Here is an 18,739-nt window from a genome sequence, read left to right as displayed (position 1 = left end):
TTGTGCTGCAGACCCCTGCTTAGTCTCGCATTTTATTCTCCATGCGCAATTCAAGGCTTGGCCGCACCGCCACAATCAAGAGGGAGCTCTTCACAGCCTTGACAGCTTCGAAGCATGCTTACGCCACAATTTCATCGCCACATGACGACAAGCCCCGGCCCCATTGGGGAGATGATTTGGTGTATGTGACGCACCAGCCACACCTTTGCGTGCCGAATGCAATTCCGTGACTGCCGGAAGCGCGGCTTTTGGTGTTTTGGGTTCGACGTATGAGTGACCTCAGCAGGAAGTTATCTTTTGCCCTTCGTTATGTTTCCCTGCTGTAGAATGAGTTTCGGGTTGGCAATGTTTGAGGCAGGGTAGTATTAGTTGACGCTTCTCTTTCTAGAAAACGGCGCCCTCTTGCGCTGCTCTAGCTGCCGTCATGATGAGGCTGTGCGCAAGTCCCGTGCGCTCGTGTAACTTCTCGCAGCATCAAGGCGATCAGCATCAGGGCGATAACATCGGGCAGCCATTTGTGTGCTATTCACTGCATCTCTCAGGCTACCCTGTCACAAACCCCGCCCTAGCTCGAAGCTTGGCTGAGCGCAATCGCATGATGGGTGCAGCTCTTGGCGGTGAATGGACGGAGCAGAAGTGGCAGCAGTTGGCTGCTGTACCCGTCCAACCATGCATTGTCCCTAACGCCGTGCGAGCCGGGGTCCGAGGGGGCTTGATTGACTAATGAAATGCAGCTCGCAAAGGCCGTGACAGGGCGCTGGCTACCGTCTTACCATGTGAAGAGGGTGCAAACCGGTTCTTACTACGATAAGGTCTGTCCTGCGGGCGCTCATATCATCGTGGGATCAGTTTCTCCGAGCGCAGGGCGAGATCCGTGGAGTGCTAGGTATGGAGAGCCTCGATGCATACAGAGACAGGAGGAAACTTGTTCCTAGGGAAGAAACGACGACATTGGAAGATTAGGTGAGAGTGTACGGCCTCTACAATTACTGTTAAACTCCCCATTTTCTCTATCCGGTTGTCCCAATTAGTCTGAACTCTAGCAGTGGCATCTCGTAATGCTCGACTCAGCACGCGCCCGCCGGTCCTCCGCAATAGTATGTCCCATAGATAATAATAGCTGACGCCTAGTAGATGCAACAGAGGATGCCTCGGCTCTTACTCCTCCTTTGTGGTCGACGCAGCTCCTCCAAGCCGCTTGCCATAAAACACCACGCCCGACAACCAGCTGCCCAGACATGAGCCCGCATACAGGCCGCAGACAACCGTGACAGGCCACCTCTGCCAGTCCCGATCCCAGTCCAGGGGAATGGGCACCGCGCCGAGCCATGCGCCAAGAACCGCGCCCAACAACCCGCCAAGAGTCTCGTCCAGAGGCGCAGTCAGTCCAGCCACGGCAACCAGGGCCTGACTGTCCAGCCCGCGTGCGTAAATAACAGGGAAGATGCCGAGCAGAGAGAAGTGCGCCGCGCAGAGAAACGTGTGATAGATATGGTCGATGAATGGCGCACCGAAGAGGATGAAGAGCGCATGAACGAAAGGAGTTGCAATCGCGGCGAGGATCAGGGCGAGGATCGCAGTCTGGATGTAAAAGACAGGGCAATACCGTTAGCATTTTCGTGTCCGAGCAAATGCCCAGTCACTGCAATTCAATTGAACCATCAGTGTGTAAATTGGGAGCTGCGTACCACCACCGAGCTCGTCCCGGCCGCCTCCGGCTTCTTCTTCTCGCCAGGACGAGCCTTCTTGGCCGCCTTCGCCTGCTGAGAGCCCGCCGCCGGCAAGCACAGCACCACGTATGCGACCTGGACCACGGCGACGACAGGCAGTGCAGATTGCAGCGTCAGCACCGGCTGTGCTACCAATTCCGGGAACCGAACCGCCAGCAGCCCCAGCAGGACAGCGACTCGGCCGAAAGAAAAGCCCTTGGACAGGGCATTGTCGAATGTCGGGACCGCGGATATGGCGACTTTCGGCTTGATGTCGGCGGCCTGGGCGGATGGCCCTCTTGCCAGCGCTGAAGACATGGTGATTGCGTCTGCCGGCTGCAGTATCGAGGTGGTGAAGTTGAGCTGTTTGAATCAATTCGAGGTTTAGAGATCTAGGTTTGGCTTAGTCGTAACAATCACGTGATTAATTCTCGGTCAGGACCAAGCTTCGCAACTCCAACCTTTGCTTGCATTCGTTCTCTCTGAACAAATTAATCTGCGTCCTTGTTCATTCCTCTATGCGGGTTCCCAGATTATTTCGCCAGTGTATGCTCAGGTCTTTGCAAACAGTCAATTATCTGGTATCAATTGCGTGTACGCTCAGATGCTGGGTGAAGACCTCATGCTGAACTAATTACAGATTAGAGAGCACCCAAGTACATTCCCAACATTAACCTCACAATCTCGCCATCTCGCAAACCGGATATAATACGAATGTCACCTGAAGGAAATTGTCTCTCGATGGTGACCGTCAGGCCAAAGCGCCCAATATGTCGAAGCACGCCTCTCCCGGTTCTCACACGTTCCTCTCCATCACCTGCACCCACATGTCCTTAATGTGAAACAGCCCAAGGGCGTTCTCAGCATGCCAAGGCTTGTCTGGGTGCATCACGGAAATGTCAAAGTAGCGCAGTAGCTATGGGTTGGTCAGCGCAAAGCACGAAAGGGACGTGGGTGGAGAGTTGTAAGGCTTCCTGTTCGCCTCCGCACAAACAGACGTACCTCGAAGACGACCTTTCCAATCTCAATCTGAGCAACAGACTTGCCCAGACACTGATACTTGCCGTGTCCGAAAATCAACTCGTTGGTGCGAAGCATGACGGCGAGCTTGTCCTGGTCCTCCTCGAACCAGCGCTCTGGACGGAAGGCCTTGGCATCTTCGCCGTAAATCTCGGGGCTGCGGTGCATTGCATACGCGGAATATCCGATGTTGGCGCCCCCTGGCAGAAAGACGTCCTGGCCCTTGACTCTGACGGTGTCGCCCTGGGCCGGAATGTCTCGCGAGAAGATGTTGGCGACGGGCGGCATGACTCTCATGGCCTCGCGGATGGTGGCCTGGAGATAGGGGAGCTGCTTCGTTTGGCTGTGGGTGATGATGCCCTCGCGGGGTGCTTTTCCATCTAGGACTGCTTCGTCAATCTCCTTCTGGAGCTTAGCGTACACACGCGGGTTTGTGATGATGTGGAGCAAGATGATTCGGATGGCCGATGATGTGGTGTCAGAGCCGGCGACAATTTGTTCGAGGGCCTCCGTCTTCAAGTCGGCGCCGTGGATGCCGTGGCGGATGAAGGATGCGAGCATGTCAGACCGCTTGTCTGTCGGGTTTGCCTCGCGCTCATCGACATAGCGGAAGCAGGTGGCAATCATCTTGCCAAAGCCGTTCTGGGTCTTTGGTGACGGGGCGATGAAGCGGCCGAGGACGGGCGCCTGCGCGATCCAGCTGAGGCCAATGGCGAGCGAGAAGTTGGCGATGCGGAGGCCTTCTTCGGCGGACTGGAGATAGCCCTCCACGTCGGTGTCGCTCTTGACCATGCCAAATGTCTTGCCCAGACCAACGCCGCTGATGACGTCGAGAGCGAAGAATTGGACCTTCTTGGCCATGTCCACGGGCACGATCTTGGCATCTGTGGAAACATACTTGGATCTGATCAAGTCGATAAACTCCTGGAGACACTCATCGACGGAGGTTTCCAGGTGAAGATTCTCCCTTCCGGAATACTGGGCGTCACATCACGTTAGCTTGCCAAGTGTTGGCCAATCAACCAGCTGGTGTCACGACATACACCCGGAGCCATCTGCTTCCTCCTCTGCTCGTGCTTATTGTTGTCCGTCTGCGAAAAGACATTGTCACGCTGATACTCGATGCGACAGGCAGTGTAGTACCAATCGGAGCGCTTGTATCCGGGCTTGTTATTTACATGTATCCAGACGTCGGGGTCGGAGGTAATCAGGAGGTTCGGTGCGACTCTTGCTATCGGGCCTGCAATTTACTCGACACAGAGAACGTGTTAGTAAAAACGATGAGTTGCTCCTGGAACGGACGCGTGGATTGCTTGCAGAGAGAGAGGAGGGGTCGTCGCACCGTATCGTTCAGAAACCTCCGCATACCACTTGTGGGCTTTTTCCTGGAAGAGAGCTTTTCTGTGCGGAAAATTGGTGAAATTGGTCAGGAAGGGGCCTTTGAAGCTTCTCAGCCTTGCGAACTGGAGGATCCTTCCCACGACGAAGAGGCTGAAGAGACCGCCGGCGAGGAGGACGACGGAGCCCGGGATTCCAGCAACGGTCTCCATCTCGATTTCAAAGATGGCACACTAGATCTGGTTCTTGGTGATGGGTGATGTCCGAAGTCTCTTTGCGTTCATTTGTTGCCTTTTTATATGGCTTGCAACAGCGTGGAGCAGCAGCACGCAGCGATGACCCCGCCTGGCGACTCGCACCCGATGCGACTCTGATATCGGAAATAGCCTTAGATACGTCTGCTGGTTCGGTTCTCGATGCACGAGTCTCGATGTTCGCTTGTGAGTCCAAGTCGCCTTCAAGAGAGTTTATTCGGGTCGGAAAAGACGGATCCGTATCTGCTTGCCCGGCTGACAACCAGAACTAGCCAGAACTCTAGATATTCCAACCAGCGAAAGAAGAAGCCATGAAGGAGAAAGTTAAAGTCACAGAGGAGAAGAGAGAAGAGGGGACCCAGAGTGATATACAGCTGGACACTCATATATAATATAGGTTTGATTAGTTTCGATCACCTCCTTACCTTAACCTGGCAGGCTTACATATCCGACTATCCCACAGCCAAGAAACATGGCAACCATTCGCCCACTTCACCTCACCCTTCGTCTTCTTAGTTCTCCACGTTCTTTACTCTCTTCGTAATAGCATACAGCAACGGCAAGACGGGATCGAGTACCGGTCTTCCCACCTTTGGGTTGGCCTCGGCTGCGCCCATCCCCATTCCAATGGGATCTCCTCTAGGCGGCCCGCGGAGAAGGTTGAAAAACGCACAAGATGGGTGACACAGGATCGAAAGGGAAACCGGTACGGGACCACCTCCCCAGAGCCTGCAGTAGTGTGCCGGGCTACTGGATTTAGTGGCTACGGCATCGCTATTACTAGCGGAGAGGAGAGGGAGAGAGGGTCCCGTCCCGTTCAGCCGTTGAACATGAGTGCGGCCGAACCCAAGGAACCCGGAGGGGCGGATATGGCGCTAGCAAGGGGAGGGGGGGGAGCGCGGCAGGCCGTTGAAAGGGGAGTTTGATGGTCTGGTGAGTCTGTTGTGTCTTGGGAAAAGCGGGAGAATATCAGAAGCTCGGAGGTTTTTGATTCCTGTTTCTGCATGTTTGAATCAGGGATGTGAAAACCCAGCACGGCAGTGCTAGTGTTATTCAGCGGTTGAAGGTATTGCTGGGAACTTTGGATAGCTTTGGACCCATGCGTCTCTAGGTGGATGATGGGACGGGCCGGCAAATGAGATGACTGGAGTTGCAAATGCCTGACCCTACCTTTACTAGTCTACCTTACCTATCCGACGGGCCCCCTCTCGCGAGCTCTCTCCTTCAGGTAACATGGACATGGGGGGAGAAACCTCGTTCTACAGTAAAAGCTGAGAGGGAAAAAAATGTGATGTATAACATACCAAGCAAAAGTCTCGGGAGTCTATGACATACCCAGTCGTATAAATGACTCAATGGAAGCTCTTCATTCTCGGCGAACTTTGGTCGTCCCAGAACTGCAAACTGAGCTGTCATATTCTCATTAACGCGGGTTTCCCATATTCTGGGAGACCGGGCTGCGGACATGTTCGTTGTAACATGGGAGACGCCTGCCAGCACAGCGTCGCGGGCGCTCGGTGAGGGGATCGGGTTCCAGCGTGTCCCAGTGCGTTGAGACAAGACGCGCAAAGACGAAATTGCTATGGAGTAAAAGTACGACGATTACAGTATGTAAGGGACGGGAATACAACTGCTGGCGACACAAGCTTGGGATCGCTGTCCAGGGATCGGAAGCAGTGCTACAGTACTTCACTTGTACGACAAGTACATGATTTGGCTTTTGTATTATTATGTGAGGTCTGCCTAAGGTAAGGTAGGAAACTTGCTGTAATAGGTCAGGAGTCCTGGGCTTGGTGAGAGAGCTCCAAGCGATGCGCTCGTACCCGGGTTAGGACAGACGGGTTTGTGTTCACACGGCACAGTCGTAGTGCCGTATGGCGCAGGTTAGACTATGTGATGAGTAACAATACATGGCGAAGCGTGCAGTCCATGCAGCATCACATGAACAAAAGGGGATGCTCCTCTCATGGGTATTCCAGCCAGGTTGCTCAGCTCGGGTCTCGTATATGTACCCAAGGTAATGCTAAATAGTAAGGTGATAAGGGAGGTATAATATAGTCAGGATAGGATGGCTAACAATTTCAAATAGAACGCTGAGAAAAGTAAAACGACACAAGACGCCAGCCCACAGGTTTTTTTTTTAATGTTCCCAGACATCGGGTTTCCGTGCATATACATTCGTACTGCCATTTCACACACCTCTCTGTTAGTGCCTGCGAACCGAAAGACAGCCGTGGGAGGGTGAGAGTCGGCTGGAATGCGGAAAGGAAAACTTACAGAATATAGTATGGTCTGATCTTGGGGTTGCTAATGGCCGTGCGCATCTCTGCGACGAAGACTTGCACCGCGATGTAATCCCACCCCATAATCTCCTTGAGCATGAAGAGCGCGAAGCCCTCGAGGCTCTCGTCGAGAAAGGCGAGGTTGTACGCGCCAATCTGCTTCATCGTGGGATCGCTGCTCCACCGGCCGCTCGGCACCTTGTAGTTCTTCTCAACCACGTCGACGAAGCCCGCCTCCTGCATCAGCTTGCGCATCCTGCCGCCCGTGCCGATGAGCAGCGTCCGCCCCATGCGCTCGCCGGCCTCGGTGAACACCTCTGACCAGCGCTTGAAGATGTGCTTGGGGTCGTCGCGGACTTCGGGCACGTCGCTCATCAGCGTGATGTTGAACTCAAAGTCCTCGAGCCAGCCGCCCGGCATCAGCGCCTTGTAGGCCTGCTTGTACAGCTCGCCCCAGTCGCTGATGCTGCCGTAGAGCGCCCGGATGTGGATGAAGTCGAACGACTCGGGCGGATACGTCCATTCGAGCTGCGCGTCCTCGAGGTGGAAGACGCAATTCGGCGGCACCCACGTCGGCTGGATGGGGCTGATGTCGGTCCCGATGATCTCGGCTGACGGATAGGCGTCGGACATGTCGATGGCCCAGATGCCGGTTCCGGTGCCGACGTCGAGCACCTTGGTAGGGGGCTTCTTGATGGGCGCCTCGAACAGCTGGTCGCCGAGCAGCATGGTGATGAAGTGGTGCGAGATGTCGAGGCCATTGTTCTGGCGGTCGTCGTTTGGACCCCAGTACTCGGTCGTCTTGGAGTTCTGGAACGTCCGCCCGTGGATGTTGCGGTAGTCGAAGATGCTATCGGACAGAGAAGCCGTTGAGGAGGCGCTGGACACCACAGTCAGGACACGGCTGAGATGCGTACTTGAGCAATCGATTCGACCTACGCATCGTCCCAATCATCTACGCCAGAATCTTCTCCGTCATTCTCTTCCTGTTGCGAGCCATGTTAGCCTACAGCGAACCGCAAGAACAATCCTGTGGCCATTGCCACGCTGCATCGCCGGACTAGGCTAGCCGTTGGGGAGGCGGCATACAAAGGGGATGTCTGCGGCCGGAGCCGCTTCGTCCTGCGCCGCAGGTTCGGCAGGCTCAGGAGATCTCGTCGCTGATGGCGGTTTGGCTGACGAGGGACCGGCTTGTGGGCTTCTTGGCGACGACGAGGGACCGGCTTGTGGGCTTCTGGGCGATTTAGGGCTGGCCATTGTGACTCCCGAGTTCTTGGGCTAGGTTGAGACAGACGAGGAAGGGGATCCGATGAGAATCACCATCAGAGGTGCCTCAGCTCTTATCAGACAAGGGCCCGCGCAAGCACATCCACGTTCTTTATTATGGGAGGGGAACAAAAAAAAAACACTCGTCGTGCCCCCCTTCACGCATGTGCTGCAGAGATTGTCCACCCGCGTGCGTTTCTGAGGTTGTTGGTTCTGCGATGCTACCTGCACAGGAACCGGCTGTCATTGAGAAGCGCAAGAACTGGGGGCATCAACTTGTGGCTCTAGCAGCGCCTTAGCGTAGGGAGCTTCCGTCGAATCCTGGTCCTCCGAAGCTGTTTGTCCAGAGCTAAGATTAAACCGCGGCGAGCCATGGACGCAAGTCGCCTAGCCGGCCCTGTCTAGAGTCTCCAGTCGAGGTGTCATGGCCCTTCGCCTGAGATCCCCGGCCCCGATCCTCCTTCTCTCTCCGTATCCAGGAGCGCAAGACGAGACGACTGCCCTCCATGTGGCGCCCGCGTACATGATACTACCCGGCCGGATCGCTGTTGGCTGGTTCGTGGATTGCCTGTCGAGTCGCACCGCGGATTGCGTCGAGTTTGCCTCGCGCACAGATGACGAGTCAGAACGCATGCACGGCACATGCGTGTTTGCGTATGCGCAGCCTGCATCGCACAAACCGAAAATACAGTGCGGAAATCACGCAACAGCAAGACGAAGACGCCTTTCAGGCAAGGACTCCGTGGCGGCGAATTACCGAGCGGATGCTTCAGGTTGCTGCGAGTTTGTTTGCTCTCTCTCATGCCCTTTGCCTCAGCATAGCAGTTCATTGATGGATCCAGTTAAAGTTGGGGCCGGAGGGCGAAGATTGAGGTGGGGGGAGAGAAGAGAGAACGACGACCAGACGGGGCACGTGACGAGGCAGCTGTGAGCACAGTGCGGAGCCTCGCGAACTTTGCACATGGCGAGCCGTGGGAAGATTCCGCCTCCTACCTTTCCCACGAGCCAAGTCTCGTGAAGTCCCTCGCTCAATGGCGAAGGTGTCCAGACAGTTTGGGCAGAGCGAATAGCATGACGAAGTCCAGGCACAAGAGCTCTGCTTTGAGCAGAATAAAGTATAGTAGCCATCCAAGACATGGCTCGTCCGGCCGGGCGACACAGAGGCAATATCAGGCTGCGAGAGAGCACGAGGTGGTTCATCAAGACCCAGCATACACGGAGAGTGCCCCAAGATTCCGGAAGTTGCTCCGTCTGTTCTCCTGGCCAATAGGGGATACTTCCCGCTGGGCTTGCTGCAGTTTGGTTCACCAGCACGAGTGGTGTTACACTTGCAACGGTTGCATGGACCTGGGCGGGCTCTATATTAATCGATCGACACTTGTCGTCGGGGGAGACTCGAGGCAAGCCTCTTACATTGACCCTAGTTGATCAACACAAAGACTTGATATCTCCTTCCAAGAGATTCTCCTCCTCGTCACAGTCTTCAAATCTGAGCCAATCTTTATTACCCAGTTGAGCTATGCGGCCCCCTCCTCCGTAAGTCGACTTAGCCGCCGGCTTCAACAAACCGAGCCCAGTCCACATGTCAACTTCAAGTTTTTCTTCTCCCTGCACCTGCATCGCCCACGTTATGTACTCCTCCTCCGTTCTCCACCCACACAGCACGTACAAGTATGAATCCTCACAGTATTCATGCAAGGATTCTCCCGTCACTCGTATTGTTCCGTGCTACTGCTCGGGGGCCGCCGGTATGGCAAACAAATGCAGTCGGATATACACAGGCGCCGACTACCTGACAGATTGACGAGTACTAGGTATTACGGCGTATCAATTGCCGGTTCGAGGTGGAAACGCGGGCGCGTGGATGAGTTGTGATATCCATGCAGATTGCAAGACGAATCGGTGGAGATGGGCAAGGATAACCTCGGGGCGCACTCTGGGGCCCTGGGGGTTATACGCGGAATCACGGCAAGAGTCTCGAAAGGAGGCGCGCGCCGTTTTCGGCCAGGAGCCACTGAATCAGCATCTGGGGCATAAGGCAGTGTTATAGAATCGAGTGGAAGGATTTGCTGTAGGACCAAACTGTTCTTCTCCACCAGTATACGGAGTATATGTAGTTTCTCGGCCGAGACGATGGAGCACCTGCTTGATCCGTGGGCTTCCCTAGCATCGAGCCTGGAGCCAAATCAAAATATAGATAACCAGGATCTTTAGCAAAAGTACATTAGGCGAACAGCAAATGGTGTACTCCGTTCTGTTGTTGTCGACGTGTCGAGTTGTCTTCGTTCCCCGCGGGACCCGGGCAGCAGCGTGTAAATGAGATCAGGGGGTTCGTCGATCGCCATCCTTGTACTTTGGACACATGGCATTGTCGTCTCGGCGCTCGAAGGAACTGGTGGCTTGAAGCAAACTCAAGCAAAAAAATAGCAGAGGATGCAATATGTTCACTCTGAAGAGATTGAAGCTGCGCCCTTTCGCGATTGTTCTCTTTCGCAACACGTCTCCTGGGTTGGGGTGAAGGAAGGCATACCCTGCATCCAGTGTAGAGCTGAAGACTTCCCGCATTGTTTGCTTTTAGATGCTATTCTAGCCCGTGGCTGCAATTGACGTTCGCCCGCCTCCTCAATGTGCGTGGACGAACGAGTCTCAGCTGAGAGCAAAGCGAAAAGCCACAGCGGACGAAGCTGAGGCTGTGCTGAATTACATGGTCTCAGGTCAACCCACTTGGAAACGCTGCACGTTCTACTGCATTTCGTTATTTGTATGATTAGTATACCTTTGAGCAAAAAAAAAAAAATCAAGCCGGTCAAGTTCAGGTGCGGAACGCGGAAGAGCTGAATCTGGTCTTCTGGCACGTGCAGACTTAGAGATTGATCGAGGCGAAGCGATCGGTGCTGGCCGGTTCTGAGCTGACGAGAGCAGCGTCGCTGCGGCAGCGAGTCGCGGCGGATGCCGCAGTGACCGCAGATCCCGCAAGGAGCTCGCGGATGTTGTCATTCTCTTCTTATTCACATGACTTGAGATGGCCTGATGGTTTACAACAGACGGATATGATACTGAGGTTGTACGTGATGGTGGAACCAACAAGATTGTCCCTTAGCTATTGAGCCCTTGTACATGAATCTTGTTAGGAGAGCAGATCTCACTGAGATGCCCTCTTGCCTTGTACTGTAATGACAACACCACCATCTCATATGGCAAGATCTCGTTGATCTGAAGAGTTGCTAGTAATTGCTTTCCCGGGATTTGACGCTGTAACCTGCTTCCCCAGACAAGCACCGTAGCAGTGCATGGAAGAATCCGGTTGCTCGGGATCACAGTTACCAACAGTGGCATGATGATTACATGTATCGGCTTATCTCCCCCGGGCACCGGATCTCAGCGAATCTGCTCACAACAGGTTTCAAACAGCCTCATGATTTCATAAATTTCCTTATTCGGACACTAGCGAGTTAGATGTCAAACGATTCTGACCTGCCTTGGGTATTATTTCGGATCCGGATCATATTCTGTCTGCCCTCCTGAGCACAGCAAAAAGCCCGGCCGATTCCCCCTCCGGGATGCTCCGGAGTGGCACCACCGACCAGGATGCCCCGAAATAAGCCTCCCAAATTCAACTGAGCACCAAAGGTAAGCCCCAAAATCGTTAGGCCAGATAGGTAGGGCCAGCCAATTAGCGAGCGGCAGTTTGGCAGTCATGGCCGCAGAATGTCCTGACAGTGGTATGATATTGGCTGCTCTGTGAGTATGGCATCTGCCCATAATCGCAGGCTGAGGCGAAAAAGTCTCGTGAGGATGGCAGATTTTGGCATCATGAGGGAGAAAAGGAAGTTTTGGAAGATTCGACGATGAATGATTTGCATGACGGGCGGCGGGATGCGATGGGTTCGTTGGGATACATAATGCTTCGGTTGGAAGCGTTTCCAGGTCGTCTTTTTTATTTTTTCAGTCCATCATCACAGCATCAACAAGCTACGATACAAGCAATCCACGGAGGATTACCTCTCAACTCAACCACTCTCTCACAATCTCAACTCTCTCAAGTTTCATTCAATGTATTATCACTAGGATTCCCATTCGTCTTTGAGAACAAACCACCAACGAACTCTGCAACCAAAGAATCAATACTCTTCCTTTCAAACAACTTCACCATGTCTGCTGCAACCGTCACCCGCACTGCCACCGCCGCTGTTCGCAGACCCGGCTTCTTCATGCAAGTCCGAAGAATGGGACGCTCATTCGAGCACCAGCCCTTTGAGCGACTCTCTGCCACCATGAAGCCTGCACGACCCGACTATGCCAAGCAAGTCGTCTGGACGGCTGGCAAGTTTGTCACGTATGTACACAACCAAAGGAAGTCGGTGTATTTCAATTATAGAACCGTTTGACTAACCTGGGTGGTTCTCTGTAGTTATGTTCCTCTGTTCGGCGCCATGCTTACCTGGCCTGCGCTGGCTAAATGGGCTCTGGACGGACACATTGGACAGTGGTAGGAGATTGAATTCGGCCGAGGCAAAGGGCTATAGAACAGGACAGGAAAAGATATAGAAGTGTCCGTTCTTTCGAATTGTATATATATGCTATACTCTGGGGCGTTTGGATGGACTTTGGGACGAAGCATATTTTGGCGCAACGCAGATTAATTCAATTTGATTTCTTTTGTTAATCCGTTCGAATGCGCACTTACACGCAACGTGTGGGGTTTCACAGTGACATCTCAACATGGCTTTAGCAACGAATAACTACTTAGGCGTCGCATAAGGTCGCGCCCATCGGCTGCGGATGCATCAATACTCTAAGAAAACGCAAAGTGCCTACGAGTTGGATCTCAATCCATATTCCAGACATTATTGATACAAGTAACGCCAATTCGGGGGATTTACTCGGAGCAGAAGAAGGTTATCCATGATGCAAGTGGCCAGTCTTTCCAATTAAACCATTTCATTCATTGACCTGCTCGCAGCACATCTAGGGATTCGAAGGCCTCGTCTCAGTCCAGTCAACAATCAGCTTCCGCTCCGCAAACTGCCAAAACCCATCGTCCTGCTTCTTCAAAACGTCGTGGTACCGCAGACTCGCCTGCCACATCTGCCGCTGGCCGTCCTTCTCCGACAGGTAGTGCGCCAGGCAGTACGTCTCGCCCGTGGCCGTCTTGCCGTCGGCCTCGATGTCGATGGTGCTCTGGCCGAGGACGTGCGACGTGTGCTTGCACCCCTTTGTGTACTCGAAGATGGGGATGAGGTCCGCCCGCTTGGTGACGGCCTGCGTGGGCTCGGTGCCCTGGCCTTGCATGTAGATGTGGAAGACGGGCTCTGCGATGAAGAGCGAGGCTTGCTCCTCCGGGAGGCAGCGGTCGGCGCATTGGGAGTAGCGCTCGATGAGGCGGCGGATGTTGAGCCTGTCGCGGGCTTCCTCGGGGGTGAGGGGGGCTGTTGTCGCCATTGCGCTCGAGGGTTGGGTGTTAGAGACTCGGTGAGAGGATATTGAGGGGCGGCAGTATGTCAACAAGCCCTGGACAGACTTCCGGGTCGCAAAAAGGTAGATAGATGAATAGTCACTATATGGGAGGGGGCTCATGAGTACTGTTATATATACTTGATCGTCAAAGAGGAGATATGTGTTGCACCCGAATGGCACCCTAGGGTAGTATCAGGAGCGTAGCAGCATTCCCAATCCTGCTCATCTGCAGGACGTGAACGGTGGCCCAGGAGCTATGATCTTGCAGTTTGCGGCAAGTGCTCGTGCTTAATGCAACACAACTTGAGGAGTGATGGGAGTGGGTGTTGGCTATCAATAAGGTAATATTGCCTCTTCCATCACCAGCTGGTACTGTGTAAGGCGGACACGATGTCCTTTGATTGCTTTAGTGATAAGAATAGAGATGCAAATGGCGGGTTGGTAAAACGCATGTTGTTCGCGTCAATCACATCTTGAGATCTGTCGTCTGTTATATCCGGCATCGCCTCATCTGGCCCTCTAGTTCATGTGCCGCGACCATCTTATCGGCAGTGGAAATAGTCGTCAGAATTGCGGCAGACGCTTTGACGCTAAATCGACTCCAACAGCAGGGTGGTCATCACTGATGAGCCACACGTGTTACTGCAAGAAATTGCTGATTCGACAGGTTCACGTCCCAACGGTGGAGGATGTGTTGAAATAGGTAGGTGCGTCAGCAATGCATGAATCCGTTGCTCCCAGAATGCTACAATACGTTGAAGTGAGTGTCCACAACTCGGGATGAACAAGGCCGCTCCAAAATGCCCAGTAGACCACACTGATCGCCATGCAAACTGTCCTGTTTGCCCATTCTGCCCCTCAATGTTGAATTCGCCCGACTCTTCATCGCTCCAGCAAGACGCCTCCTTCGAGATGCTCCCAGTTTACTCACCCTCACTCGTTGTCGTCCTTGGCCCTGCTCACGGACGCATGAGCGCTTTTCCTCGACTTTTCGGGGTCGGACTGATGCGGGCCCTTTTTGCATCCTTCAGAGGTGCCGACGGTGCCGCAGCAGGTCCAGTTGAAGCCCTCGGGGACGTCTTCCTCGTTGTCTGAAGAGTCGATTGGGCCGTCGTCGGAGATTTCCTCCCAGACCTCCGCCTTGTAGTTGACCTCTAATAGACCTATAGCGCGACTGCGGTTACCAGTGCCTGAGCTGCGGCAAGGTAGAGTAGAATTGGAAGAGAGAACTCACCATCGTGATGGACACAGCTCGTATCGTCATTGTCCTCCTCGTAATACGGCTGGTCGCACTGCACGCAGATGGCAATGGTCGATTCGGGCTTGCGCTTCTTGGACGATGCCTCCTCGTCGAGCCGCTTTGCGTAAGAGGCGATCTTGGCGCAGATGGCGGGATTCGTGCTCAGGGAGAGCAGGATTGCCTTTGCCTGGTCGTTGGGGAGGTTCCTCACCACCTCGTAGCTGTTGGACGGGGGATTGCTCGACATGGTGACTGGTGCTCTCTCGTGTAAAGGTTGAGGTTGAGGTTTTGGTTTTTGCTGCTGGGTCTCGGTCATGGTTCTGTCGGAGTTGGTTGACCTTTGATGGCAGGGCTGTGCCTGATCCGATGCAAGGCGGAGGCAGCGCTACCCAAGGCAAGGCAAGGTGTGAACGAGATGATAGGATGCTTGCCGCGAATGGGAAGAGACGATTACAGGTTTCATAAATGCTACGTTCAGTTGTGGATGATTTATGGACTAAGCTGGCATCAAGGTGCCCGATATGGACGAGGTCGGCTTCATGGCTGCTTGTCAGAAGATTGACATGAGCTCCTTTCGCATCTGTCATCGTTACACATCACAGAGGGAGTCAACCGGGCTTCGTAGTTGTTTCAAGACGCTGCGAGAGCTGAACCAATGTCCTCAATGACTCGCTCGCTGTAGCTCCGATTTAAACCTAGACAGACTGGAGAAAGTGGCGTCAAAGGGTACATGCAAGACGCAGCATCTGAGAAAGACAAGAGAAGCCACGTCAGAAGTGCTATGCGATTGTCGATTCAAGTGAGACGAACTTGGCTGTAAATGCTAGAGATTCGGTTGAAGGTCTCATAAAGTCAAGGCAGCCACTTAGCACGCTCAATGTTGAGGAGGACAAGAGCACAGTGCGCGTCACGTGATTGCGCATCATTCACCATCGACCTCCTCGTCTTCTCTCTACGCGTGCCTCTTGACCACCGTCTCGTGGCTTGATGGCCACTTTCACTTCACTAAATGCCGGCAGATGTCATTGAGCTCTCAGATGACGGGGATACGGCCTCCCTTTCGGAGGATGGGTTCGAGGGACCCGCCCGAAACCTTCCCCGGAAGCGCAAGATAGAGCTCGAATTCACGGAAAAAGTTGAATGGACGGATGAATCAGACGGTGCGCCTTTGAGGCCGAAGAAGCGAAAGACGAAGCGGAGATCTGCCAGGCAGAAGAAACCAGACAGGAGGGGTGCCGATGGAGACCATCCGGAGGACGACTTGGACATTGTGGACCTGCCCGACTATCTGGTTGAACGGAGACGAACCTTTGATGCCCAGCGGAGGCTCTATCACGAATCGGCCCTGATGCTGCCGCCTGACTACACGGATATCGAATTCGACGAGTCAAGAAGGCTTAGAGAGCTTAAAGAGCGGCCGGACTTTGGTCCGGCAAGCGGCATCAAACCGTCTCGGCCCTACCACGACATCGAGCTTCCCCAGTCAGGCGGCCTCATCCCCGCATCAATCGCCCAGTACCTGCGGGACTATCAAGTGGACGGTGTTCGGTTTCTGCACAAAAAGTTTGTCTACCAAGAGGGAGGCATCCTGGGAGACGACATGGGTCTTGGCAAGACGGTCCAAGTCGCTGCTTTTCTGACGGTGGCCTTTGGAAAGACGGGAGACGAACGAGACGCCAAACGCATGAGGCATATGCGGCTCCTCGGCCAGAGATGGTATCCCAAGATACTCATCGTGTGTCCGGGATCTCTCATTGCCAACTGGAGGAACGAGTTGAGCAGATGGGGGTGGTGGCATGTCGACATCTTCCACGGAGCAAACAAGGACGACGTGCTTGGTGCGGCCCGTGCCGGCATGCTGGAAATCATGATTACAACGTACGAGACGTACAAAAACTCTCGCAGCTCCATCAACATGGTGCAGTGGGATGCTATCATCGCCGACGAGTGTCACCGCCTCAAGGACCGCTATTCGGAGACCACCAAGGCAGTGCAAGAGGTCAACGCGCTGTGCAGAATTGGCTTAACGGGAACAGCCATTCAGAACAAATACGAAGAGCTCTGGACGTTACTGGATTGGACCAACCCAGGCCATTTTGGCACCAAAGCGGAGTGGTCTCAAACCATCACGAAACCCTTGACGGTTGGCCAGTCCCATGATGCGACGCTTGCGCAGTTGAGTCTCGCAAGGCAGACGGCAAAGAAACTGGTCCAGAATCTTCTTCCGCGATACTTTCTGCGCCGTATGAAGTCTTTGATTGCTGATCAATTACCAAAGAAATGGGACCGAGTCGTCTTCTGCCCTCTCTCCGACTTGCAGATGGAAGCATACGAGAACTTTCTCAGCAGCAAAGAAGTCTCTATCCTGAGGACCGCCGCGGAGGACTGCGAGCACGGCGGTAAGAAGGGCTGGTGCTGCGAACAGTATCTCCCAAACGGCAAACGCTGGCAGAGCATCGTCTTCCCCAGCATGATGACCTTGCAAAAGCTGGCCAACCACCTGACCTTGTTGGTGCCGGTGACAACGGATCTGGAAGAGAGGCACGAGCAAGAACTCGCGACACTCCAGACCTGCATGCCGGACACATGGAAAATACTCTACGATAAGCGCGATCGGATTAGCAACCTGGTCAACCCGGAATTTTGCGGCAAATGGAAGATTCTAAGGAAACTGCTCAAGTTCTGGCACGGGAGCGGGAGCAAAGTGCTCGTATTCTCCCACAGCGTGCGGCTGCTCCGCATACTGCAACACCTCTTTACCAACACGAGCTACACCGTGAGCTATCTCGACGGCTCGCTGAGCTACGAAGCACGGCAGGATGTGGTGGACACGTTCAACTCTGACCCCACGCAGTTTGTGTTCCTCATATCAACCAAGGCCGGTGGCGTTGGGCTGAACATCACCTCGGCGAACAAGGTGGTCATCATGGATCCTCACTGGAACCCAGCGTATGACCTTCAGGCGCAGGATCGAGCCTACCGAATCGGCCAGACCCGCGATGTCGAGGTCTTTCGACTCATCTCCGTGGGGACGATTGAGGAAATCGTCTACGCTCGACAGATATACAAGCAGCAGCAGGCGAACATTGGATATACGGCATCGTCTGAGCGGCGGTACTTCCGGGGCGTCCAGCAAGATACCGAGCGCAAGGGCGAAATCTTTGGGCTCTCCAACATTTTCACCTATCACAGCCACATGGGCTTGCTTCGCGATATCGTGAACAAGACGAACATTGCGGAGGCCAAAGCCGGAGTCCATCTGGCCGATGTTGACATGGAACAGGCAGCCAAGGAAGGGGAGGGTTTGGGGGTCGTCAAACAAGAAGAGGGCACCGACTCGGAGGATGGTGGCCTGAGCCAACTGGCCGACCTGCTCACGTCGAGCGACCAGGCAAAGACGCTCGAATCGTTCAAGTCGAGCCAGCCGAAGAGCGACGCCGTGCAGGCCATTCTCACAGCTGCTGGCGTAGAGTACACGCACGACAACGCTGAAGTGATTGGATCTTCCAAGGTGGAGGAGCAGCTCTCGCGGCGGGCAGAGATGAGACTCTTTGGGGAGGGAGACCTTGCGGGTCAAGCGACCTTGTTTGCTGACACGGATGACGAGACTGATGGCGAAGGGCTGCACAGCACGTACAAGCCGCCGCAAGATGTCTGCCTGCGGCAATTTTGTGAGATGGCGAGGGAATTTGGCTTTGCCAATGCTACAGACTTTGCCCTCATCGTGGAGAGCTGGACGACAGAAGAGAGAAGGAACTGCTTGAATTCATTCTACAAAAGACGCGAGGCTAAGCTGGAGCAAGAGGCATCTTTTGATGCAAACGACGGTATAGCCAGTTCGGAAAACAAGCCGAAACTGGAGGCGATAAAGGAGGAGGAAGCAAGAAGCGGGGTAAAGCTCGAAGCCTTGGACATGGGGCTTGACAATATCAAAGGGGAAGAAGAGGGGGCGAAGGCAGAAGCGAGTGAGGGGTTCAAGCGGGAGATGAAGATGGATACCAAGGCCGAAGACGTCAAGGACGACAAAATGCGTGTCAAACGAGAAGAAATTGCTGTCGAAACAAAGCCGATCTCGGTGGACGGCAGATCCAAAAGGGTGTCGATTTTCATCTCGGATGATGACGACGACGACGAGCTCTGAGATGTTTCTTCGCGCCAAAGGCGCCGTTGGGC

General features: G+C 54.1%; 8 protein-coding genes across 8 annotated transcripts; 3 read left to right on the top strand and 5 right to left on the bottom strand.

Annotated features, from left to right (window-relative positions):
* Positions 1-424: 424 nt before the first annotated feature.
* Positions 425-963, top strand: CCMA1212_001090 (uncharacterized protein; the record flags this gene model as incomplete). The annotated part of the gene is made up of 3 exons (XM_073698528.1): positions 425-688; positions 735-886; positions 936-963. 3 exons carry the CDS (start codon positions 425-427, stop codon positions 961-963), a joined length of 444 nt encoding a protein of 147 aa, XP_073563431.1.
* Positions 964-1,158: 195 nt separating this feature from the next.
* CCMA1212_001089 (uncharacterized protein) lies at positions 1,159-2,027 on the bottom strand (the record flags this gene model as incomplete). The annotated part of the gene is made up of 2 exons (XM_073698527.1): positions 1,159-1,581; positions 1,689-2,027. 2 exons carry the CDS (start codon positions 2,025-2,027, stop codon positions 1,159-1,161), a joined length of 762 nt encoding a protein of 253 aa, XP_073562790.1.
* A 478-nt stretch (positions 2,028-2,505) lies between these two features.
* Positions 2,506-4,279, bottom strand: CCMA1212_001088 (Cytochrome P450 momooxygenase gsfF; the record flags this gene model as incomplete). Its single annotated transcript, XM_073698526.1, has 4 exons — positions 2,506-2,625; positions 2,712-3,707; positions 3,773-3,969; positions 4,072-4,279. 4 exons carry the CDS (start codon positions 4,277-4,279, stop codon positions 2,506-2,508), a joined length of 1,521 nt encoding a protein of 506 aa, XP_073563794.1.
* A 2,182-nt stretch (positions 4,280-6,461) lies between these two features.
* Positions 6,462-7,860, bottom strand: CCMA1212_001087 (Secondary metabolism regulator LAE1; the record flags this gene model as incomplete). The annotated part of the gene is made up of 4 exons (XM_073698525.1): positions 6,462-6,504; positions 6,599-7,483; positions 7,543-7,589; positions 7,693-7,860. The coding sequence occupies 4 exons, from the start codon at positions 7,858-7,860 to the stop codon at positions 6,462-6,464; spliced, it is 1,143 nt and encodes a 380-aa protein (XP_073562791.1).
* A 4,160-nt stretch (positions 7,861-12,020) lies between these two features.
* CCMA1212_001086 (uncharacterized protein) lies at positions 12,021-12,362 on the top strand (the record flags this gene model as incomplete). The annotated part of the gene is made up of 2 exons (XM_073698524.1): positions 12,021-12,205; positions 12,281-12,362. 2 exons carry the CDS (start codon positions 12,021-12,023, stop codon positions 12,360-12,362), a joined length of 267 nt encoding a protein of 88 aa, XP_073562792.1.
* A 475-nt stretch (positions 12,363-12,837) lies between these two features.
* Positions 12,838-13,311, bottom strand: CCMA1212_001085 (uncharacterized protein; the record flags this gene model as incomplete). Its single annotated transcript, XM_073698523.1, has 1 exon — positions 12,838-13,311. One exon carries the CDS (start codon positions 13,309-13,311, stop codon positions 12,838-12,840), a length of 474 nt encoding a protein of 157 aa, XP_073562793.1.
* A 948-nt stretch (positions 13,312-14,259) lies between these two features.
* On the bottom strand, positions 14,260-14,813 carry CCMA1212_001084 (uncharacterized protein; the record flags this gene model as incomplete). The annotated part of the gene is made up of 2 exons (XM_073698522.1): positions 14,260-14,489; positions 14,561-14,813. The coding sequence occupies 2 exons, from the start codon at positions 14,811-14,813 to the stop codon at positions 14,260-14,262; spliced, it is 483 nt and encodes a 160-aa protein (XP_073562794.1).
* A 762-nt stretch (positions 14,814-15,575) lies between these two features.
* On the top strand, positions 15,576-18,707 carry CCMA1212_001083 (Switch 2; the record flags this gene model as incomplete). Its single annotated transcript, XM_073698521.1, has 1 exon — positions 15,576-18,707. The coding sequence occupies one exon, from the start codon at positions 15,576-15,578 to the stop codon at positions 18,705-18,707; it is 3,132 nt and encodes a 1,043-aa protein (XP_073562795.1).
* Positions 18,708-18,739: the final 32 nt, after the last annotated feature.

This window comes from Trichoderma ghanense, assembly GCF_004382785.1.
Source record: "Trichoderma ghanense strain CCMA-1212 chromosome Unknown scaffold_0, whole genome shotgun sequence".
Lineage (NCBI taxonomy): Eukaryota > Fungi > Ascomycota > Sordariomycetes > Hypocreales > Hypocreaceae > Trichoderma > Trichoderma ghanense.
This window is presented reverse-complemented; position numbering and strand designations above follow the sequence as displayed.